At 38.9% G+C, this 24,095-nt stretch overlaps 3 protein-coding genes and 1 pseudogene across 3 annotated transcripts; 1 reads left to right on the top strand and 3 right to left on the bottom strand.

Moving 5' to 3' along the window:
• Positions 1-801: 801 nt before the first annotated feature.
• Positions 802-7,223, bottom strand: LOC110772829 (putative glutathione S-transferase parC; annotated as a pseudogene).
• Positions 7,224-9,712: 2,489 nt separating this feature from the next.
• Positions 9,713-10,972, bottom strand: LOC110772774 (putative glutathione S-transferase parC). The gene is made up of 2 exons (XM_021977244.2): positions 10,476-10,972; positions 9,713-10,252 (listed from the first exon to the last, which is right to left on the bottom strand). The coding sequence occupies exons 1-2, from the start codon at positions 10,788-10,790 to the stop codon at positions 9,908-9,910; spliced, it is 660 nt and encodes a 219-aa protein (XP_021832936.1). The 5' UTR covers positions 10,791-10,972; the 3' UTR covers positions 9,713-9,907.
• Positions 10,973-14,220: 3,248 nt separating this feature from the next.
• On the top strand, positions 14,221-19,699 carry LOC110772730 (Leucine-rich receptor-like protein kinase family protein). Its single transcript, XM_021977189.2, has 3 exons — positions 14,221-18,189; positions 18,849-19,229; positions 19,421-19,699. Exons 1-3 carry the CDS (start codon positions 15,270-15,272, stop codon positions 19,435-19,437), a joined length of 3,318 nt encoding a protein of 1,105 aa, XP_021832881.1. The 5' UTR covers positions 14,221-15,269; the 3' UTR covers positions 19,438-19,699.
• Positions 19,700-20,280: 581 nt separating this feature from the next.
• On the bottom strand, positions 20,281-22,328 carry WAG1 (WAG 1). The gene has a single exon (XM_021975770.2). The coding sequence runs from the start codon at positions 21,992-21,994 to the stop codon at positions 20,501-20,503; it is 1,494 nt and encodes a 497-aa protein (XP_021831462.1). The 5' UTR covers positions 21,995-22,328; the 3' UTR covers positions 20,281-20,500.
• Positions 22,329-24,095: the final 1,767 nt, after the last annotated feature.

A 24,095-nucleotide genomic window follows, 5' to 3' on the forward strand; every position in this document is an offset into this window, starting at 1 on the left:
GTAAGTGCCAGAAATTGTCATTGCTTTCGTCATTTGTGATGTGGGCTCTCTCCCAAAATATTTTATATGAAGAGATAAGAGAACCATGCACTTTGAATATAACTCAAGGTGATGTAGAACACATTTATTAATCACATTGCTAACTACGTGTATTAGAGAAGTCTTCAGCAATAATATTATTTAACTCGAAATGCCTTAGCTAGCATGTTAGGTGATCTTAAAGTAAGTTGACGCTTCAGCACTAAGTGCTAATCACAATTTAAAGCTTCTAATTAAATAAGTTTTATCAATGGTAAAGCCGAAGTCTTAAGCACCCACTTGTTATAAAAGTATTATGTTGAATAAATATCTTCAAGATTGGAGCTGCTGGATTTGCCTCAGAAATTGCTTATGCCGCTGATCACCATGTTTTCATCCTGTGGGAGTTTTTCTTCTGGGCTTTCAAGTGTTTAAAGTATATATATATATATTATGCAAACGTTAGTGTAAACTACAGGACAAGTGGGATATTTTCACACGTCCAATATCAAGGTGTCATTGAATGCGTACTCAAAGGGCTAGACTCTTCCGTTGGCAAGAAGCTCCTATTTTTAAGATTGAGAAAAAAAGATATATCTAAAAATGGAAGGAAGAGAGAACTAAAGTAGAGCAAGACACATCGAAGTCTCTTTTATTATTGTTATAATACAAACATACCCTTTTGACATAACATTCAGAAGACACACCAAAGTGTCTAACCAGTAAAAAAAAAAAGGCCCTGAAAGTAAAGAAAACTAGAATATAAAAGCCTATTTTCTTCTTCTATTCCATACCAAACATCTTCTTCATACCAAGAACAAACTCATAGACCTTGTTTTTGTCAGGAAGAGTTTTGGACACACTCTCCTTCTTCATGCACCTCTTGGCCCATGCAATCAGCTTGGGGCACTCTGCCTCTATGCTGAAGTTTTCACAGGTCTCAAATGCGTAGAACCAGCTGTAGAATGTGATGAGAGCAATGTCCAAGAACCCAAAACTCTCACCCTCAAAATAAGGCTTGTTTCCAAGCTCTCCTTCCAACTGCCTAAGGACTTCAATAAATTCCTTCTTGCCTGCCTCTTGTTCCTCCCCTTTTGTGGCCCATATTTTCCTCCCAGCATCATATAGCTGCAATTTTAAGAATCATTCCATCAGAAATTGCTAGAGAATTCAATTGGAATTAGTTAAAATGTTTCCAAGCTAATTACCTTCTTATCAATGAAATCAGCCCAGAACCTGGAGCGAGCTCTCAGGTAAGGATCAGAGGGAAGCAGAGGATCTTTGTCCCTCCAAACCTCATCAGTCAAATAATATGGTAGAATATTTTCAGATGTATTTCATTCAACGAAAGGAGGTATTTATAATACAAGGTTATAAACCCTAGTAGGGTTAAACTGGGAAAACAAGTGGAATCCTAATTACATAATATCTATATAAAATGAAATAAATAAAATAATATCCTAATAGAATAGGATATCTCTCGCTAACACTCCCCCTCAAGTTGGAGCAAAGACGTCACGCATGCCCAACTTGTCAAGCGAGTAGAGAAAGATACTTGTAGAAACAGCTTTCGTAAGAACATCGGCTAACTGGTACTCAGAACGGATGAACGGAAAGGAAACAATCTCCGCATCCAACTTTTCTCTAATGAAATTTCGATCAACTTCCACATGCTTTGTACGATCATGTTGTACAGGGTTATGAGCAATTGCAATCGCAGCCGTATTGTCACAATATAAATCCATGGGTTTCTTAGGCCCAAAACCAAGGTCTCTCAACAATCTCCTCAACCATAGTAATTCAGATACACCATGGGTCATTCCTCGATACTCGGCCTCAGCACTAGACCGAGACACCACCTTTTGTTTCTTGCTCCTCCACGTAACAAGATTGCCACCAACAAACATAAAATACCCAGATGTCGAGCGCCTATCTGTAGCTGAACCAGCCCAATCAGCATCTGTGTACCCTTCCACATCTGTATGACCATACTTGGAAAACATTAACCCCTTGCTAGGAGTCCCTTTGAGGTATCTCAAAATACGTGTCACGGCACCCATATGATCTTCACTAGGTGAGTGCATAAACTGACTCACTACACTTACTGCATACGCAATATCAGGACGTGTATGAGCCAAATAATTAATTTTCCCACAAGCCTTTGATAACGCTCCTTATCAGTAGGAGCTTGATCAGGATATAACCCCAATTTGTGATTCTGTTTACTTGGAGAATCAATGGGTTTACAATCCAACATTCCAGTTTCTGCAAGCAAGTCCAAAACATACTTTCTTTGGGACAGAAAAATATCATGCTTAGATCTGGCAACTTCAATCCCAAGAAAGTATTTCAAGTCACCTAATGATTTCATCTCAAATTCAGACGCAAGATATTTCTGAAGACTCTGTATTTCTACCTGATCATCTCCAGTTACAATCATATCATCAACATAAATTATTAAAGCTGTTAATTTACCTCTACGACGTTTCAGAAACAAAGTATGATCCGAGTTACTTTGTACATACCCAGATTTCCTCATAGCTGCAGCAAACCTCCCGAACCAAGCTCTTGGAGACTGCTTTAATCCATACAATGATTTCCGTAGCTTGCACACCATACCCTCCTTAGAGGTCACAAGGATACCCGGCGGAGGATCCATATATATTTCTTCTTTGAGGTCACCATGGAGAAATGCATTCTTGACATCAAATTGTAACAGCGGCCAATCATGATTAGCAGCTAAGGACAAGAGTACGCGTACAGTGTTGAGCTTGGCTATTGGAGCGAAAGTCTTCGTGTAATCCACTCCATAGGTCTGAGTATACCATTTTGCTACCAATCTTGCCTTGTAACGGTCAATAGAACCATCAGCCTTATGCTTCAAAGTAAACACCCATCTGCACCCAACTGCCTTTTTTCCTTTTGGTAAAAGAACTAACTCCCAAGTAGCATTCTTGTTCAAGGCTTCCATCTCAATATGCATTGCATCTACCCAGTTTTGATCAGATAGAGCATCCTGCAACTTAGTTGGCACACATACACTAGATAATTGACACAAATATGATGCATATGACTTAGATAAACGATGAGTTGACATATAATGGTTAATAGGATATTTGGACTTGGCATGTATATCAGGAGAATATTGTACTTTAGGTTTCCCACGGGTAGTGCATGGGGGCAATGAATAAGTAGACACATCACTAGAAAGTACCTCATTATCACGAGTTAATTGGGGCAGTTGCAGGGCAGAGGGGGGTCCTGTATCAATTTCATCTGTACGAGAGTCGCTAGTATCACTGTTATGTCCTTCTGAGAGAGGCTCGAAAAATTCTAAAATATCACCGGGCGACCGGTCGTGACATTCCTGGCGACCGGTCGCGTCACTCGTATCGTCATTGTCATCGCTCATCGAGGCAGGCGACCGGTCGTTTCCTATGTGTGACCGGTCGCTTTCAGGCAGATTCGTTAGCAACCGGTCGCTCACTTCTATGCGACCGGTCGTATCCAGGCAGATTCGTTCGCGACCGGTCGTTTCCTCCATGCGACCGGTCGCTTCCTGTTCGCCAAAAATTCCTTCCTCATGTCCAATATCTTCCACATTTTCTACTCCGAAACTCTTCAATTCACTCCCCCTCTCCCCCTGAATTGAAGAGGAGGGGGAAACATAATATGGTACTTCTTCATGAAAGGTGACATCCAAAGTAACATGTACCTTCTGAGTAGGCGGGTGATAGCACTTATAACCCTTCTGAGTAGTAGAATAGCCAATGAAGATGCAACGGAGAGCACAAGGATCAAGTTTACTCCGTTGATGGGAGTAGACATGAATATAAGCAACACACCCAAACACCTTCGGAGGTAACTTAGAGACCGAAACCGGAGGAGTATGGGCACACAACACATCAAGCGGAGTCTTGAAATCAAGAACCCGACTAGGAGTACGGTTAATCAAGTAGGCCGCGGCCAAGACACCATGTCCCCAAAGATGATGGGGAACAGACATATCCAACATAAGAGAGCGGGCAACTTCAAGTAACTGACGATTCTTCCTTTCAGACACGCCATTCTGTTGAGGAGTGAATGGAGTGGTAGTTTGGTGAATGATACCATGATCACGAAAGAACTGGTTCAAGGTATGATTCACATATTCACCGCCATTATCGGTCCGAAATACTTTAACATGAGCATGAAACTGAGTAGACACCATGGCACAAAAAACAGGGAGAATAGAGGCAACATCATGTTTATTCTTCATCAAATACACTCATGTTAAGCGAGTGCAGTCATCAATAAACGTAACAAACCAACGAAAACCATGAGAAGTCACACGAGCAGGACCCCATACATCAGAATGGACTAACTCAAAAAGCAAAGCAGCTTTATTATTACTTAAGGGAAAAACAGTACGGTGACTCTTGGCCATTACACAAGTCTCACATTTGAAGCTAGATGCATCACAGGAGCGGAATAAAGATGGAAACAGACGCTTAAGGTAGCCAAATGACGGGTGTCCCAAGCGACGATGCCATAACCAAATTTGCTGTTTGTCTTTGACACTGCAACGTTGAACAGTATTAACGACCCGATCACGAATTGGTGCAGAAGGTAATGTCAAATAATACAACCCCCCTATCCGTTTACCATGCTCAATCACCTCGTGAGTCTTGAGATCCTGAAAAGAGCAATGGGTAGGATAGAAAGTAGCAGAAGCATTAAGTGTATCAAGTAAGCGACCAACAGATAACAAGTTACAATGGATATTAGGAACTAATAACGCACGAGATAAGGACAGAGTTGGGGTGAGAGAAATGGTGCCCTCGCCAGTAATTGGAGAGGGCAAACCATTAGCACTAGTTATGTATGAGTCACGGGTGTTACTAGACAACTCATCAAAAAATTTAGCATCATAAGTCATATGATCAGAAGCATCAGTGTCAATTATCCAAGTATTGGAGCCAGTACCTGGAATAGAGTCAGAAACACGCAAATTTGCAGAAGCAGCAGCAGCACCAACAATGGAATTATCACCCATGATTGTAGCAGAAACTCAACAAATCACGCAGAGTATACAACAGAACACAGCACAGACACAAATATGGCAGATGCACGAAGACAACAGAGGCACAAACACAGTAGAGGCAGATGCACGAACACAGTAGAGGCACGAACACGACAGAGCACACAGCGGAACACGGCAAAAGCACAGACACAAGAACCCTAAAAGAAATTAGGGCACACAGTAGAACACGGGTGGGCACAACACACACAGGTCACCAGAAAGTCGGCTCTGATTCCAAGTCAAATAATATGGTAGAATATTTTCAGATGTATTTCATTCTCCGAAAGGAGGTATTTATAATACAAGGTTATAAACCCTAGTAGGGTTAAACTGGGAAAACAAGTGGAATCCTAATTACATAATATCTATATAAAAGGAAATAAATAAAATAATATCCTAATAGAATAGGATATCTCTCGCTAACATCATCAACATACTGCACAATGATGAGAGACTCGCAGACTGGTTTGCCGTTGTGGATGAGAACCGGGTTCAACTGCAGAAGCAGTGGGCTCTTGTTCCTCAAGTCCTCCTCTCAGTACTCATACTTGACACCCTTCTCACCCAGCGCCACTCTCGCACTCATCCCAACCATGCTTGCCCAGAAGTCCAAAAGAATAACCTCGTCCGCCATTGTTGACACAGAAACAAGCTTCTTCTATCTCTATCTCTAGCTCTAGCTTGACACTACTACACTGAGCCGAGAAGAGGGGATATATATATATATATATAAAGGTGTTTGATATGTTTGCATTGCATGTCCTTAAAAATTGTGGTGGCTAATTTTGGGAGGGGGTGTGATGTGGTGTATTTTGCAACCAAAGCTTGTGGGAGATGTCAGTGCTTTCGAGGTTGCAACTTGCAGCTAGCTACATGTGGAATATTCCATGATGCGAGGCTTACTCTATTCAAGTATATCTTCTACTAATAAACCACTCATTTATTATGTAATAAATATAAAAAAAAATACGTCATACCATGCGTGAATTTGTAATACCACGTAATATCATGACAGGTAAAAATTTATCAAAATTTGCACCTAATTTACTCCTCGAAGAGTAAGAACATGTTTGCCTTTTACGAAATTTAAGATTTCAAAGGTTGCAATCTGGGTCATGTTGTCAACTCTACCCAATTTTATGTCAAACCTAGCCATATGGTACGTTACACATGTTGTTAGGGTAATTTGGTCTATTCATTCCTCTTATACTCTTGGATCTGTTGTTTTTTTAGCTTAAATTACAAGCCACTCACTCTAAGGGCCCACTTTGCCCACTTGATTTTAGTGACTTATATTGGTCATCCATATTGCTCCCCTACATAAACATATCTTCTTGGATTAGTTGTCCATCAACTGCATATTTGGGTTAGTTCTCCTCCTTGGTCCCTTGTATTTCTGCAATAACTCTCTTTTGGTATCTTCTTTAAGAGTAAGAATCTGAACTTTTTATTATTAGAATTTTCTCGCCGTCTTTGAACTGGATGTATAAATATTTGTACTTTGTTTATTTAATCCTAGTTGTCATATTTTACCTTTGCTTGATGTTAGTTTCATACTTCACACTTTCCATAAAATGGTCAGGCACTCCAATCCCAAAAAAAACTCTCTAATTTTTCACATCGCCATGGAACACAAAAATAATACATACAAGCAGCGAAAAATATTTAGTTTAGAAGACACCCTTTTTTATTCATAATCAGACATTAACAGACACATCAAACCTGGCCTGAGCTCTCTGGTAAGGATCAGAGGGAAGCAAAGGAGCTTTGTCCTTCCAAGCCTCATCAATGTATTGGACAATGTTGGTTGACTCGCAGACCGGTTTTCCGTTGTGGATGAGAACCGGGATTTTCTTGTGAACCGGGTTCATCTGCAGAAGTAGTGGGCTCTTATTGTTGAGCAAATCCTCCTCTCTGTACTCATACTTGACACCCTTCTCAGCCAGCACAACTCTCACCCTCATCCCAAACATGCCCAGAAGTCCAAAAGAACAACCTCGTCCGCCATTATACACACAAGCTAGCTAGTTGCTTGTTAAAACTCAGAGACTCAGAAAACAAAAGGCTATATATATAGTGCTCAGGCAGGCTGTATGCAATGTGAAAGGCATATATATATATAACTTTTCATTTTGGTTTTTTAGTGAATTTAACAGTTCTTACATACCATACCTAAATGGTTTTTTATTTTCTAAGTTATATTTAATTGTCGAATGGGAATCAAACTCGTATAAATACAAGTTCGACGCTCTTATTTGTTGTGAGTTCGATACTTACTTGTGGTTGATTGCGATTATTTTCACTTAGAGGATAAATATGCATTGTTTGTTTGGCTCTTTCTAGGTGGGGGTCACCAACACTAGTACAATGATTGGGTTTGGACACAATTTTTGTTAGTGCTCTTTAATGCAAAAAACCACAGATATTTGTGCTCTATGCCAATAAACTGCAGCCACTTTTAAATTGTCGGCTCTCTATATAGGAGTTTCCATTGATTATAGGTCACAAATTAGTCTTTAGTGTCTACCTTTGTAAAGCACAAAACGTGATCTTTGTCAAAATTCGAATATGTTTATCTAAAACATAATGTGAAACCAAAAATAGTAAAGATAAGTTGTATAACAATAAGGATAACTAATTAGAGTTTTGAAAATATGCATCCAACTTTAAACATGTAGAGCATCCAAGTTGAAATCCTCCAAAAACCTGGTTAATGCAAAGCTAAAAACAAAAAATAATAACAGTAAGGATAACTAACTATAATTTCACGGAGTACCAGAGAAAATATACATCCAACATCGAAAGCTTGACAGAAGCCTAAACACAGAACAAAAAAAAATCTGGACTCAAATCAAAATCTGTTTCCCATCCAGGAATATCAAACCATGTCTTTGTTCTTCCAAAAGAATATCAAACCAAGGGTCTGAAGTCTGAAGGATGGTTGTAACCTGAAACTAGTTCAGTTTATTATTTTGGTTCTGTCATGTTATTTGGTATGTTGCAAGGATTTAGATATTGAAGGTTCAGAAATCCAACCAAGAACTGTGCAAAAATAAGCAAAAATGAGGGGTTAATAGAACTGAGCACTTTTGTTATACATTTTTAAAAATATAATATTAAGCACAAATCGTTGTAACCATGTCCTAAAGTTATTTAGTATATTTTTTATAAAAAAAATTATTTGGCATTTCCACAAAAACTACTTCTTAAAAAATATATACTAAGAGCACGAAAATCAAGAATTTTGTTTGAAAATGGAAGTGATGTGCATTTTACCATATTCTATATAGACTATGTATGCATGCAAAACAAAATGTTTAGGCACGAAAGATATAAATGTGGCCTATATATTCAACTTCTTAATTTATGGGACCTGATGTGATTTAAAGAGACAATTTTTTCGTATTCGCGCTCTATAGGCAACCTAAATGGATATAATTGCAGTATTCGTGCTTTATAGAAACCATACTTTAGAATGTGTGCAATATAAAGGCACACAAATTTCGTATCTGTGCTTTACATAGGTAAAGAGAATTTTTTTTACAAAAAGTATGTATATATAGAACTATTAGGCACAAAAGTTGTCTATTTGTGCTCTCTATAGGCAACGAAAGTTGTGCCAAAATTAATTAATCATAATAATTTTCTCTATATATGACACAAATACTGCATATGTATCCAATGTCAAAAAAAACAACATAATTTTTTTTTTTTTCGCCTTTGGATTGTGGTTTTTACCCAATTTTTTAGTAGTGCGAGGACGGGATACACGCCAAGTGTTGACTGGAACGGAAACTGAGGTGTTGTTCATCCAGTCTTTTATTTTTATTTTTGGGCAGGTATCTTCTAATAATAATAAAAAAAATTTGACTAAATAAAATATTCATTCTATTATATAAAATAAAAAAATAAAAAAGACTAAACAAAATATATAATTTGTTGCTCATGTGCATTATATATATATATATATATATATTGTTTAATATGGTGCACAATTTATGATGCATGAAGATCTTCAAGATCTATCAAATCTGACCTCACATAGAGAAAAGAGGAGGAAGAAAGAAAAGAAAGAAGAAGAAGAAGACAAAAGGATCACGTAGAGAAAGAAAGTGGTGGAGAAAGGTGGAAGAAAAAGAAAAGATAGAAATAAAAAAAAAGGTGGGTGGTTTTGGAGTTGGGCCACTGAAATGGTTGGGGTAATCGGAGAGTCGGTCGGGCTCTTGAATTAGGGCATAATAAATTGGATTTATAGAAATGAAAAAAAAAACATAAAACAGCCACTCCAGTTTGGACCGGCTCTTCCAAGGTAAATCTGATATTGAAACTAGTCAAATTGGTTCAGTTCGGTTCAGTTTTTAAGACCCAAATTTGACTTCATTTAATCAACATGATTTTTTCAGTTATTTTTATCTTGGTCCGGCTTGATTCATAGTTTCACCGGTTTAATTATAGTTGTCATATTTTACCTTTGCTTGATATTAGTCTCATACTTCACACTTTCGCACAATATATCTCCTAGCCTTCCCTAATTTGATGGCTGAAGCTCTTCCCCTAAAATGATCAGGCACTCCAATCCCAAAAACTCTCTACTTCCGCAAAAAATATAATACATTCAAGCAGCGAAAAATATTTAGTTTAGAAGACACCCTTTTTATTCATAATCAGACATTGACAGACACATCAAAGTGTTTGTCTTGATACACATCCTTTTGAGTTCTGTAGACACACCAAATATATATCATACTTACTAAGAACACAAGCTGAAAGAAAGAGAACAAACGGGAAGTACAACACAACTGAGAACATATCTCAATTTTTCTTGCTCTATTCCGCACCAAATATCTTCTTCAGCAGAAGAGTAAACTCATACACCTTTTTTGGGTCAGGAAGAGATTTGGCCACACTCTCCTTCTGCATGCACCTCTTGGCCCATTCAATCAGTTTAGGGCACTCTGCCTCTATGCTAAAGTTCCCACATGTCTCATAGGAAAAAAACCAGCAGTAGAATGTGACTAGGGCAACGTCCAAGAACCCAAATATCTCACCCCCAAAATAAGTATTGTCTCCAAGCTGCCCTTCTAACAGCTTAAGGATTTCAATCAATTTCTTCTTGGCTGCTTCTTGTTCTTCCCCTTTTGTGGCCCATATTTTCCTCCCAGCCTCGTATAACTGCAACACAAAAATATTGCATCAAACAATTTTAATTTTCTTTTGTGTGCACTAGCACGTTAGGTTACGCTAGAAACTGTGAATCTGAAGTATTGATCAGCTGAAATCTTGTTATTGAACATTGAACTAACAAGATCTCCCCTCATGTCATATTAGATTGAAAGTTCACAAAATATATATACTAAATTAATTAATTAGACAACATTAAGGCAAAAGAACTTACATTCTTATCAATGTAATCAACCCAAAACCTGGCCTGAGCTCTCTGGTAAGGATCAGAGGGAAGCAAAGGAGCTTTGTCCTTCCAAGCCTCATCAATGTATTGCACAATATTGGTTGACTCGCAGACCGGTTTTCCGTTGTGGATGAGAACCGGGATTTTCTTGTGAACCGGGTTCATCTGCAGAAGTAGTGGGCTCTTGTTGGGCAAATCCTCCTCTCTGTACTCATACTTGACACCCTTCTCAGCCAGGGCAACTCTCACCCTCATCCCAAACATGCTTGGCCAGAAGTCCAAAAGAACAACCTCGTCCGCCATTATACACACAAGCTAGCTAGCTGCTTGCTAAAACTCAGACACTCAGAAAACAAAAGGCTATATGGTGCTCAGGCAGGCTGTATGCAATGTGCAAGGCATATATATATACAATTTTTCATTTTGGTTTTTTAGTGAATTTAACAGTTGTTACGTACCATACTTAAATGGTTTTTTATTATCTAAGTTATATTTAATTGTCGAATGGGAATCAAACTCGTATAAATACAAGTTCAACCCTCTTATTTATCGTGAGTTCGATACTTATTTGTAGTTGGTTGCGATTATTTTCACTTGGTTGCTCATGAGCTTAATTAATGGTTAGGTTAGGTTATCTGATAGGATAAATAAGCATTGTTTGTTTGGCTCTTTCTGGGTGGAGGTCACCGATGACGGGATACTCGCCAAGTGGTGATTGGAACGGAAACTGAGGTGTAGTCAATTGTTCATCCAGTCTTTTATTTTTATTTTTTTGGCAGGTATCTTGTCTATTCTTTTAATAATAATAAATTTTGACGAAATAAAATATTCATTCTATTAAGAAAAAGACTAAACAAAATATATAATTTGTTGCTCATGTGCATTAATTATATAATATGGTGACAAATTATTGAGTCGGTGATCTGGATAAAGTAGTAAGAAGAATACATATGGTTCAGTTGGGATTCAGATTTCACTAACGTTACTATAACAACCAAACTAAATTAGAAATGTTCAAGATCGATTAGTTTCAGTTCCAACCAATCTTCAGATATGATGCATGAAGATCTTCAAGATCTATCTGACCTCACATCTGCACGTGTGCGTGTGCGTGTGCTCGTGATGAGGAAGAGAGAAACATAGGAGAGAGAGATTGAGAGAAAGAGGAGGAGGACAAAGAAAAGAAAGAAGAAGAAGAAGACAAAAGGATCACGTAGAGGTGGGTGGTTTTGGAGTTGGGCCACTGAAATGGTTGGGGTAATTGGGGAGTCGGTCCGGCTCTTGGAGTAGGGCATAACAAATTGGATTTATAGAAAGGAAGCCACTTCAGTTTGGACCAGCTCTTCCAAGGTAAAACTGATATCGAAACTGGTCAAATTGGTTCAGTTCGGTTCGATTTTTGAGAGCCAAATTTGATTTCATTTTAGTCAACATGATTGTTTCAGTTCTTTTTGTCTTGGTTCGGCTTGATTCATAGGTTCACCGGTTTAAGTGCCCACCCCTAATTTTGCTGCAGGTGAAGCTTATTAGGTCGAGCATGAACAATGCTTTTCAGACTTTTCCCTAAAAAAATGGGCCTCTTTTATGTAAACCAACCCAACTTATCATCTAAGCTTTGAACTTAAAATGCCTAATTTCTCTCTCTATGCATGGTGAATTTTCTTCCTATATGAAAAAAAATGGCCTCAACTTCCAGTTTTTGATAGGGCCTCCAAAAGTCTAAGACCGGCCCCTGGCTTTGTTTGAGCAATGCCCCTTGAGCAAAAGAAGGAAATTGAAATGGCTGAACACGGTTGAGGCACAATCATCGTCAGCTTCTTGAATGGCATTGCAACAATCTGCCCCAAAGGTCATATGAAAACCATTAATTCAAATTTTAAAGATGAGGTTTCGCGTCTATTCCATGTCGTGAATCGGTGAATGCATGTGATATACGAACCACTAATTATTTCATAATAGTCTTACAAGACTTTCTTTGATTGATCGATATTGAAAAGTCCTTACCACTTTTAATAAATGAAAAAACAAACAAAACAAGGCCTTATCACGTAATGGACTAAGCTGCTCTTTTGTCTCTTCTTTAGACAAGGATTGGAGATAAGACTCCACTTAATGAGAAATTATAGAATATTACAATACTATGGTCACGTGGTACATATTGTACACATATTATAATATGGGTGGACGATATAGTTTATTTTCCCTCCTATTTAGGGAATAATATCAATAAATATTTACTTATATTATAACATGTGTACAAGATATACCATGTGGTCTTACTACCGTAGTATTCTATATCGACGCCCATTGTAGAGACATCTCTTGTTTTGTTATTTATTTACTCATATATACCAACGAAATTTGGGGAGGGGGAATTCAAAAGTAGATATAGGGGTAACTACTCTAAACCAATTACCTCTAGACCTCTGGCTTCTCTTGTAAGATGATGGTAGTGGTGGTGGTGGTATTTTGGTTTTTGTATGAGTCATGACATTAATGAACATATCATTATTATGCATAATAACTTTTTTTGGAGCATGAAGAAGTGAGGTGTGAAATAGATGACTTGTTAAACGCATCCCATTATATGATGTGTATATAGAGTACTAGTATTGTTGAAAAATGACATGACTGCATAGTCACTTAGGCTAGTGACATTCTAAGTCATGGGTGAAATCATTTCTATTGCGATGGTATTCCAAAATGTAAAAAACAATGACATTATAGAAGTCTGCTATTTTCCTGATTTTTGTCAGACTTCGAACTTTCTCACACTGAGTAAGTCTGAGTCTCCAAGGCCAAAATATTAATGGGAGATTCACTATTATATCTAATATAAGAGCCCAAATTATATATAAAAAAACTCTATATAAAATGGATTTTAAAAACACAACCAAAATTCATTTACAACATAACAAAGAGGCTTTTAACTTCTTATCAATTACAAAACTACCATCAATTTCTTAAAACAAGCCCAATCCCAAAATCTCATAAAAAATCCCAAACACACAATAAGGTATCAAAGTAATTTAATAATCAAAATTAAATTTAACAGGGCCAGCTCTCATATTTAGGGTGTTTTTTTTCTTCGGGTTTATTTGTTTATAGAAATTAGATGGTGTAGGGTTTATCTATATCATTAGTGTTAAGAATGGATACATGACTAAATATCTCATAAAATTTAGACAATATTAAAGTGGCATATATTGACAATAAATAACTATGTTTAGTGTGAATACATCAAACTCCGTTATATATCAAGTGAATTTTCAACATGTTCTGTGGCACGCAGGATTTTCTACTTGTATTGTATAGTGAGTTTTAAGAAGAATGGCAAGTGCAGACATGGCATTAGCTTAGTTGGCTAATGTGCTTCTCACTGCACCCGAGTTCGAATCTCCTATTCGTAATTTAGATTAGACTAAAGTAGAATATCGCTTGATTAAATAAATAAATAAAAAGAACAATGTCAACTACATTATTCAAAAAATCGGTTTATAAAAATAAATTTTAAAAATTCCCAAAAGGCTGGAAACCCAAAAGGTTACATGCAGAATGCAACATCCCGGCCTGGCTTATATTTTATAGTACAATTACATGCAGGTGACTTGTAGTTGTTTATCTAACTCTCTCATTGGTGTATTTTAAAAGATAATAGTGTTCATGAATCCAAACACATTTGAAGATTTTTATTTTTTCTTTGCTTTTTCTTTTCCTTTTGGCCCCTCAGTTGAATGTAAGAGATTCCAATCAACCCACTAATAAGCCACTCAAACATTTTCAAGTCTTGAAACAAATCATTGCAACCCAAGACACACAAACAGTCCCAACAACAATAAAAAGCCAAAGCAACTCTTCCACAGTCCCCAGAATTGGCAGGCCCAGCCAGCAACAATGGCAGAGATTGCAGTCTTAGAAATTCATATGACAAGTCTCTCTCAATCCACACCGTTTGAAATTCACAATGATGGAAAATGAGAAGCATGAATGTATTGGTGGATGCCATGAAGAAAAAGCGAGAAACCAAGTACACCAGAAAGATGAAGAGGTAGAGGAAGAAGAAACAGGGCAAAAACAGAGCCAAAAGAAGTTGAAGAAGCACTTAATTTTGCTGTAAAGTGGTTAGAGTTGACTTCTTATTTTCTTTCTTTTCACTGCTTCAGATTGTGACTCTCACGGTCTTCCTCCACTTTCTTCCCTTCATCAATCAATCTTTTCTCTGTTTTTGTGGCTTTCCTCTCGTTTTTTCTCTGTAAAGGTAGGTGAAGCTCTCTCTCTCTCTTCTTTATCTCTGACAGTCTGACTCTGACTCTATTCATTGTTTTGTGGGCTTTTTTTTTCTTTTCTTTTTCTAAGGCTTTAAAGCTCAGTTGGGTTTTTATCCCTTTAGTTAATGCCACGCATTGGGATTTAAGACCCCTCTAATGAGCCAAAAAAAAAACACAAAAAGATTTAAGACCTCTCTGCCTTATTAAGTGCATGTAGCAATCAGTTTTCATGCTTTTCCTGTCAGTCTCTGTGGTTCTGAATTTTTCTCAGGATCAGAATTGATAAATCAGCTTTCTAATTTCTTCATCACATTCATGCTCCAGACAGATGTGCCCTTCTAAAAATTTTCCCAATTTGGTCCCCAATTGAAGGGTTTGTTGGGTTTGAAGAACAATTTCCTTCAAAATAAATTCATGCCATAAAACTTGTTAAGCAACCATGTAGTTTTGTTCATATTTCATCAGGCCTTGCTTCATTTTCTCCTATATGCTTTCTTAATTTGTGTATGTAGAAATGGCTTGGCAGGTTAGTTCTCTCCTCCAAATGCTGTTCCATTTGACACTGATATTCTGTCTCAGTGTTGCCTCCATAAGCTCATTAGAGGAAGAGGCTCTTTTTCTTTTGGTGTTCAAAACATCTCTTTCTGATCCTAGTAACAATCTTGAAAGCTGGAATTCATCATATTTTACTCCTTGCAATTGGACTGGTGTGGGGTGTACCAATCACAAGGTAACTTCTATAAATCTCACTGGTCTTAATTTGTCTGGCACTTTGTCTCCAAGCATTTGCAATCTACCTTACTTAACTGAATTCAATGTGTCCAAGAACTTCTTCTCTGGTCCCTTTCCTATGGATCTTGCAAAATGTCATAATCTAGAGATTCTAGACCTATGCACAAATAGGTTTCATGGAGAATTGTTAACCCCTTTCTGCAAAATGACCACCCTTAGAAAGCTTTACCTCTGTGAGAATTATGTGTATGGTGAAATGCCTGAGGAGATAGGGAATTTAACTTCACTTGAAGAGCTTTTCATTTACAGTAATAATCTTACTGGCACCATTCCCATATCAATTAGTAGGTTGAAAAGGCTCAAGGTCATAAGGGCTGGTCGAAATTCCCTTTCAGGGCCAATACCAACTGGTATTGGTGAGTGTCAGAGCTTAGAGGTTCTTGGGTTGTCACAGAATCAGTTAGAAGGATCCCTTCCTAGGGACCTTCACAAACTTCAAAATCTGACTGATTTGATCCTATGGCAAAACCATTTAAGTGGTTTGATTCCTCCTGAGATTGGTAATATAAGTAGGCTGCAATTGCTTGCCTTGCATGTAAATTCTTTCAGCGGAATGCTTCCGAAAGAACTTGGGAGGTTATCGAAGCTAAAACGATTGTATATCTATACCAACCAGCTGAATGGAAGTATTCCAAGTGAACTACGGAATTGCACCAGTGCTCTTGAGATAGACCTTTCCGAAAATCAGTTAAGCGGATTCATACCCCGGGAGTTAGGCTACATTCCTAATCTCTACTTGATTCACCTTTTTGAGAACCGTCTACAAGGAAATATTCCTAGGGAGCTTGGGCGGTTGAAGCTGCTGCAGAGGTTGGATTTGTCTATAAATAATTTGACAGGCACAATCCCACTAGAATTTCAGAATCTTACTTGCATGGTTGATTTGCAACTATTTGATAATCATCTTGAGGGTAGAATTCCTCCTAGCCTAGGAGTTAACAGCAACCTCACTATTCTTGACATGTCTGAAAATAATCTTGTTGGTCGCATACCTCCGCATCTTTGCAAGTATCAGACGTTGGTATTTCTAAGCCTAGGGTCAAATAGGTTGTCTGGAAATATTCCTTATGGGATTAAGACATGCAAGTCTCTAATGCAGCTAATGCTAGGAGACAACATGCTTACAGGAAGCCTCCCCATGGAGTTATATAATCTTTCTGCTCTTGAACTCTTTGAAAACCGATTCTCAGGACCAATACCTCCAGAGGTTTGCAGGCTTATAAATTTAGAAAGGCTACTCTTGTCTGATAACTACTTTTTTGGGTATCTTCCTCCTGAAATTGGGAATCTATCGCAGCTCGTGACCTTCAACGTTTCCTCTAACATGCTTTCAGGGAGCATTCCTCAGGAGTTGGGGAATTGTATGAAACTACAAAGACTTGATCTTAGTAGGAACTACTTCACTGGCAATCTCCCAGAAGAACTCGGAAAGCTAGTGAAGTTGGAACTTTTGAAGCTTTCGGATAACAATTTGATGGGAGTAATACCAGGTACTTTAGGGGGCCTGGCTAGACTGACTGACTTGCAAATGGGGGGAAATCATTTCTCTGGTAGCATCCCATTTGAGCTGGGTCAACTCACTGCTCTACAGATTGCCCTCAACATTAGCCACAATGATCTTTCAGGCGCAATTCCTGAAAATTTGGGGAACTTGCAGATGCTGGAATCTCTATACTTGAATGACAATCAGCTTGTTGGTGAAATTCCTGCCTCAATTGGTGAGTTGCTTAGCCTTCTGGTGTGCAACCTTTCTAACAATAACCTAGTGGGAACTGTGCCAAACACCACCGCATTTGGAAGGATGGATTCTACAAATTTTGCTGGAAACTATGGCTTGTGCAGATCAGGTTCAAACAATTGTCACCCATCTACAGTTCCATCTACTACTCCGAAGCGAAGCTGGTTTAAGGAGGGTTCATCTAAAGAGAAACTAGTGAGCATCATTTCTGTTATAATTGGATTAATTTCCTTGTTTTCTATAGTGGGTTTCTGTTGGGCAATGAAGCGCCGTGGACCTACTTTTGTTTCACTTGAAGATTCCACAAAGCCAGAAGTGTTAGACAACTATTACTTTCCTAAGGAAGGTTTCAAATACCAGGACCTTGTTGAAGCTACTAGCAGTTTTTCAGACAGTACAATTATAGGAAAGGGAGCATGTGGCACTGTGTACAAAGCTGTTATGGCTGATGGTGAGGTGATTGCAGTCAAAAAGCTCAAGGCACAAGGAGACGGAGTAAGCGTCGATAGCAGCTTCCGTGCTGAGATACTGACCCTTGGAAAGATCAGGCATTGTAATATTGTCAAGCTCTATGGATTCTGCTACCACCAAGACTCAAATCTTCTCTTGTATGAGTACATGGAAAATGGCAGCCTAGGAGAACATCTCCATGGAAATGAACAAAGATGTTTTCTTGACTGGAATGCTCGGTATAAGATTGCTCTTGGAGCAGCAGAGGGTTTGTGCTATCTCCATTATGATTGTAAGCCCCAAATCATCCACCGTGACATAAAGTCAAATAACATTTTATTGGATGAAGTTCTTGAAGCACATGTAGGAGACTTTGGCTTGGCTAAATTGATTGAACTCCCATACTCAAAATCCATGTCTGCTGTTGCAGGCTCATACGGCTACATTGCCCCAGGTAAGAAAAAGAGCTACTTCTATTCTTTGTCTTACTCATACTGAATACCTTGAAGCAATAATTAGTTTGTTACTTAACACACCTCTCCTATAACGTGCATATCCTATTTTATATCAGAAACAAGCCTATGTAAGAATTGACTTAACACACTCTTTTATGTTAAGAATCTGATTGAAGAAACTGCAAACTGCTAATGTTGTCCTATTCGAGTCATTCCAATATATGTGATATCTATCAAGGATTAAGTTTTGATTCTGAGCATAACTCAAATTTGTCCAACAAATCATGGGAGATGAGATTATCATCTCAAACCTAATCACCATTTCTTCCTGCAGATTTAAGAAATGTTTAAAGTGAAGAAAGACTGGCTGTTCATTTCCGAGTCATTGTTGCATTATTGTACTAGGCATCAATAGCTCATTTAATAGCTTGATTTGGTCTTTTTACCAGTACTTGCATCTGCTATCTTCCAGTCCTGCTACTATCCTAAGTTTTCAGTCTAATTTATCCCGGTTTCACCCTCCCTTTTTTATGATTATATCAGATGTTTAACAGATCCTGTGAGAACTTTTAATACTGAATCAAGAAGAAGAAAGGAAAAGAAATCTTCTTCCTACTTTTAAGTTCTAACCGTATGTTTTCCTTGGAATTCATTTCAGAGTATGCTTACACAATGAAAGTGACTGAGAAATGTGACATCTATAGTTTTGGGGTGGTTCTGCTGGAACTAGTCACCGGAAAGTCACCTGTTCAACCACTGGAGCAGGGCGGAGACCTAGTCACGTGGGTGAGAAGGGCAGTAAATAACGCCATGGCAACATCTGAAATATTTGACAAGAGGCTTGATCTGAGTGTGAAAAGGACAACTGAAGAGATGACTCTATTTCTCAAGATTGCTTTGTTCTGCACCAGTACATCCCCAGTTAATAGGCCAACAATGAGGGAGGTGATTGCAATGATGATTGATGCAAGGGAGTCTCTGAGCAATTGCTCATCATCACCAACATCTGAGACTCCTTTAGATGAAGGTCCTTCAAAAGGTTAGAAGACAAGTCTTTTTTTTCGTCCGCTTTATTTTGATTAAAAGTTGTGAAATGCACTGGGAAATTGAAATAAATCCTAAGTTTTCCATCAAAGGGCAACTTGTATTTATGTCCTATTTTGGATATTCCTTGTTAGTCCTGATTATTCAGAGAGCTGACATTGGCTTGCACGACTGTGAACCTTGCAGGTTGTATGGAGTTATAACCCAGAAGCGCACTTCATCTGCCAGAAACTTTGTGTGTTCTGCCATACTACTACATATTGAATGAGAAATCTGCCCTCTCACTTGGATTGCTCAAGAAAATAAAAGATTTCTATCAATGATCTGCATTTTACTGACCATCTGCTCTGCCTCAATTGTATTAAGAGTGGTTTTAGAAGCATATTATTTTCTCTGTAAAGAAAGCTCACCACTCTGACCCAATCCCAAAATTTATCAAGCATGATCTCTATAGCTTCTCTTCCATCCATGTCTTGCATCATTGTTTCTTGGAAAACTTCCTGTCAGCAGCCAGTTCTGAGCAAAAGTAACTGGATTTTGATTAATTGGTTTGAACCATTTACACTAACCTGCTAGCACTGCTAGCAGGATGCAATAATTTTACATGTTATGTCAAACTGTGAGATCAGTACCAATTGGTTAAATAATGGAATTAAGCACAAGTAGAGGATCCTATGAACCTGAGGTGGTCCTGTGAGGAAATTTATCAAATTTGCAGATTCTCAGTTGGAGCAGTCTAGAGGTCTACCTGGTCCCCAAAACCAAATTCCTGACAACCAACAACTTAAAGACTCTTGCAAGTTGCAGCTTGTTTTTTCCTTTCCCCATTCAAATGTAGTTGAGTGGTTGGAACTTGGAAAAGCAAAGGGATTTAAATGATGAAGGAAAAACAAGAATGTTAGCAATAAAATGAGAGCAGGCTATTAGTTACTGAAGCAACACAATTTATTAAATGATCTTTGGGTAAGTAATGTTGGAACAGTTCCTTAGTTTGAATCATTCATCTCTATTGATCAAAAGTAAAAATTTTGAGGAAGCAACAAATTATAATATATAACTATTTCCTAATGACACTCATATGAAAGACAAAATTAAAAACTTCAAACATCTAAAATTGAAAATGAATCATCATTGTACGACTCCGATTCATATACATCAACAATTCACAAGTGCCTCACAAAATTTACATCTCCACCGAGACTCCTTATAACCTATTTATACAAGTATCTTTCATCTTAAACCCACAACAACAAAAAAGGGTTTTATTTAAATTTTACTACTTTTCCTCACCATTTTACTACTCACATAATATTTGTAGTAATTGCTATTACTGTGGTTATTATACTTGTTACTTCTAGTCTTCACAAAATGACAAAGTCCTTTCCACCAGCACTTTTTCCTCTTATGCAAAGCCGCAGCCACTGGGCTTCCATGGGCCTTACTGGGCCTTCTTCTAAGCCCATTAACCTCCGGCGGCCTGTAAGTCCGGATCAATGCCCAATTAATCCCACCGAAAAAGGGGTGTTGTTTAATCTCAGTGGCCCCCTTAGCGCATCCTAGCCTCTTCCGTGGGTCCCTCACCAACAGCCTCTCAATCAAATCCCTCGCCTCCTTCATTCCCTCCTCTTCTCCCTCCACCACGTGGAACCTCACCCCGCTGCTCGCCGCTATATTGCGCAGCGTGCTCTCTTTACTCCCGCCTTTAAACGGCGTCGTCCCGTGGAGGAGCTCGTAGATAAACACCCCGAAAGCCCACCAATCAACGCCGTTGCCGTGGCCGTTACCGGAGATCAACTCGGGTGCCAGGTACTCGTGGGTCCCAACACAAGATTTCGAATAAGCAGTCGTGGGCTCCGCCACGAACTCCGCCACCATTTCCTCTTCATACTCCCTCCTCGAACCAAAACACGAGTGAGTATTTTTTCTTCTCGTCGGCCCCGTCTTTTCAACACGACGGTGTTCGACGGCGGGGCTTACATCTGCTTTAAAGCATAGATCAAAGTCTGATAACATAACATGCCCGTCCCCGCGCAAGAGTATGTTTTCGGGTTTCAGGTCCCGATAGACGACTCCCAACGCGTGGAGGTACTCGAGGGCGACGAGGACCTCGGCGGCGAAGAAGCGGACAGCAGGGAGGGGGAGGCGGTTGAGGGGCTGGCGAAGGAGGAGGTTGTGGAGGTCGCCGTTGGGGCAGTAGTCGATGAGGAGGCAGGTGTAGTGGGAAACGTCGATGCGGGCGTAGAGTGTGGGGAGGAAAGGGTGGTCGAGCATGGAGAGGATCTCGGCCTCGGTGCTGACGTGGCCGAGCTTCTTGGGGCTGAGGGAGTCCTTGTCGACGACCTTGAGGGCGAAGGTGGCGGCGTCGGGGTTATCGCGGTGGTCGTCGCGGAGGCGGCAGAGGAAGACACGGCCGAGGTTGCCGGTGCCGAGGTGGCGGAGGAGCTTGAGGTGGCTGAGGTGGAGGGTGCGGTCGGAGGAGAGGGCGGTGGCGGCTTTGATGGCGGACCAGTGGGGGTCCCACTTGCGGTGGTTGAGGGGGGTAGTTGTGAGGGTTGGCGTGGCGGTGGAGGAGGTGGTGGAGAGGCGGGACTCGTTGAAGCTGAGGGTTAGGCTGCTGCGGGCTAAGCTGGAGCGGGCGCTGGAGCAGGAAGTGGTGAAGGTGCGGTCGGTGACGGTGGTGGAGGAGGAGGTGATACTGGTGAAGCTTAGGTCGAGATCTGCGTAGTCGGAAATCGGGAAAGGGGTGGTTTCTTCGTCCATGGCTGTTGAATGGAGAAATGTTGGTGGTGCATGCGCTTTGATGAGGTGAAGAGTTTGATAATTATATGGGAAATGCAAGTTGGTATTTGAAGGGCTCTTATAAAAGAATGAGGAGAGAGAGAGATAGGGATGGTACGTAGGGCCTGTGGGGGGATTAATTAAGGGGTTCGGTTGACCCAACTGAACATTTGCATCTACTCTGTGCACTGCAGTGGTGGGAAACTGGAAGAGAGAGAAATTGATATGGTAAACAAAAGAAAATTAACAAGTGTACTGGTTGACTAAACTCATCAGCATTTGCATGTTAATGAAAGAGAAAAAAAGAATACAAAGGAAAAAAGGAAAATCAGGGCCACCCATGGGGACTTGGATTTACATTCCATATCAACATCAACTTAAAAAGGAAAAAAGTTTAATAGGGAAGGGAATTGGAATTTATTCAAGAAGAAAAAGAAGGAAATCTAGTTCGTTATCAGCTCTATATGCTACGAAGAAAGCTCGTTATTAATAGTATTGAACTTTTATGTGCTTAAAAAAAAAGCTTTATCAGCTCTCGATGCATCTGATAATAGGTGGGAAAATTATCAATCAATTCCTACACGTAATGTAATCGTAGTTGAACAAAAGCCCATGCAATAGAGCGCGTGAATGGAAAAAAACTTACATATAACGGGAATAGCACTATTTTGCTATTTCCAATTAATAACGTAATAACATATAAAAAAATTATTCTACATGTCACTACATTATTAGCCGAAAATAACAAAAAATGTTATTTCCGTTGCATGATAGTTTCTCGTGTGAATGACTAGGATGGTGGGTTGAAGAATTGAAGGCACCCGCTGACAAAGAGTTATACCGAAGGGAGTGAAAGGAGAGATTAAAAAAGAAAATTTTGAATTAAAAAGTAGAGAGAGAGTCTGAGACAAACGGCTAGTGCTATATATAGCCTTATAGGGATCTAATTTATAAATCTAATCAAGTCGGCTCTGTGTGAATAATAGGTACGTAAGCACGTTAAATTAGTCATGACTTTGGTCCTACGCGTCCTTCCTTCTTTCCATTTTCATGGCGATCAATGAATTTTTTTTCTGGTTATTAATTCGTGTTTGTCAAGGGTAGGTATGTTTCCACCAATGGTTTTATTACAACACCAAATGCAGTACTTTTGAAAGCTGGATTCTGAATTTAGAATTACGTTCAAAGTTACCACCACACGTCCCTTTGGCCTTGGGATTCTACAACTTTAGATTTTGGGTGGTGAAATGGATAAGAACTAGCTTAGCTTAGCTAAAGCATGCTTAGTCAACAAGCTTAAGGTATTGGAGGGCATGGGCGTCTTACATGGGTCCATCAAGGAAGGATGCATGCATGCATATCTCAAGAGAGGGAATATAATCAGGCCAGAAAGTCAAAGTCTAAGGAGATTTCTCTTGAAGTTTCTAATGATATCAGTCTCTTACAAAATTTTTGTGTATTAGAAAGATTGCAAATATCTTAGTGAAGGTCTAGTGTATAAAAGGAGTATATCATACTTTTGATTAGTAATACACTTATATAGCGTCCTTACGAGTAGAAAATGATCTTGATTTGCATATAACTTATTTCAAGTTCGAACTCCTATGACACCTTGACAGTGTGTGAGAAACCCTCTCTCCCCCAATATTGTTGTATAAAAAAACATCCTATATAATTGTTAATAGCTTTTGAATATTTCTAAATGTTGTTAGGGAAGCTATTTTCATTTTTTTTTTTATGTGTGATTAATCTTTGGGATCTCTTATTACAAAGTACCATCAGTAATTTGAAATTCATGCATTTCTTTTTCTTTTCCTTTTCTACTATAATGGAAGAAATCAAAATCTTTAACCTAATCTAATCCTTACTCATTTTCTCCTTGCTCTCGCCACTAATAGGATTTCTACTCCTACATTTCATGGCTTTGGTAAGAAATTTGATAGAGTACATGTTTTTTTGGAATTGGAATCTCTTACAATTGGCCAACTTAAGCTGAATGTGGATGTTTCTAGAAGGGCTGCCACTAATATTATTGGAGCAGGAGGTGTTATTCGAGACTCCTCAGGTGACTGGATTGTTAATT

Source organism: Prunus avium, chromosome 4 (genome assembly GCF_965620075.1).
Source record: "Prunus avium chromosome 4, drPruAviu1.hap1.1, whole genome shotgun sequence".
NCBI classification, from domain to species: Eukaryota; Viridiplantae; Streptophyta; class Magnoliopsida; order Rosales; family Rosaceae; genus Prunus; species Prunus avium.

What these genes read in the sequence shown, in the direction of transcription:
- WAG1 (XM_021975770.2), bottom strand. Translation starts at nt 21,994, where the DNA reads ATGGACGAAGAAACCACCCCTTTCCCGATTTCCGACTACGCAGATCTC.
- LOC110772730 (XM_021977189.2), top strand. Translation starts at nt 15,270, where the DNA reads ATGGCTTGGCAGGTTAGTTCTCTCCTCCAAATGCTGTTCCATTTGACA. An exon ending in ATACGGCTACATTGCCCCAG is followed by an intron (nt 18,190 to 18,848) that starts GTAAGAAAAAGA and finishes AATTCATTTCAG; the next exon opens with AGTATGCTTACACAATGAAA.
- LOC110772774 (XM_021977244.2), bottom strand. Translation starts at nt 10,790, where the DNA reads ATGGCGGACGAGGTTGTTCTTTTGGACTTCTGGCCAAGCATGTTTGGG. An exon ending in TTGATTACATTGATAAGAAT is followed by an intron (nt 10,253 to 10,475) that starts GTAAGTTCTTTT and finishes TTTGTGTTGCAG; the next exon opens with TTATACGAGGCTGGGAGGAA.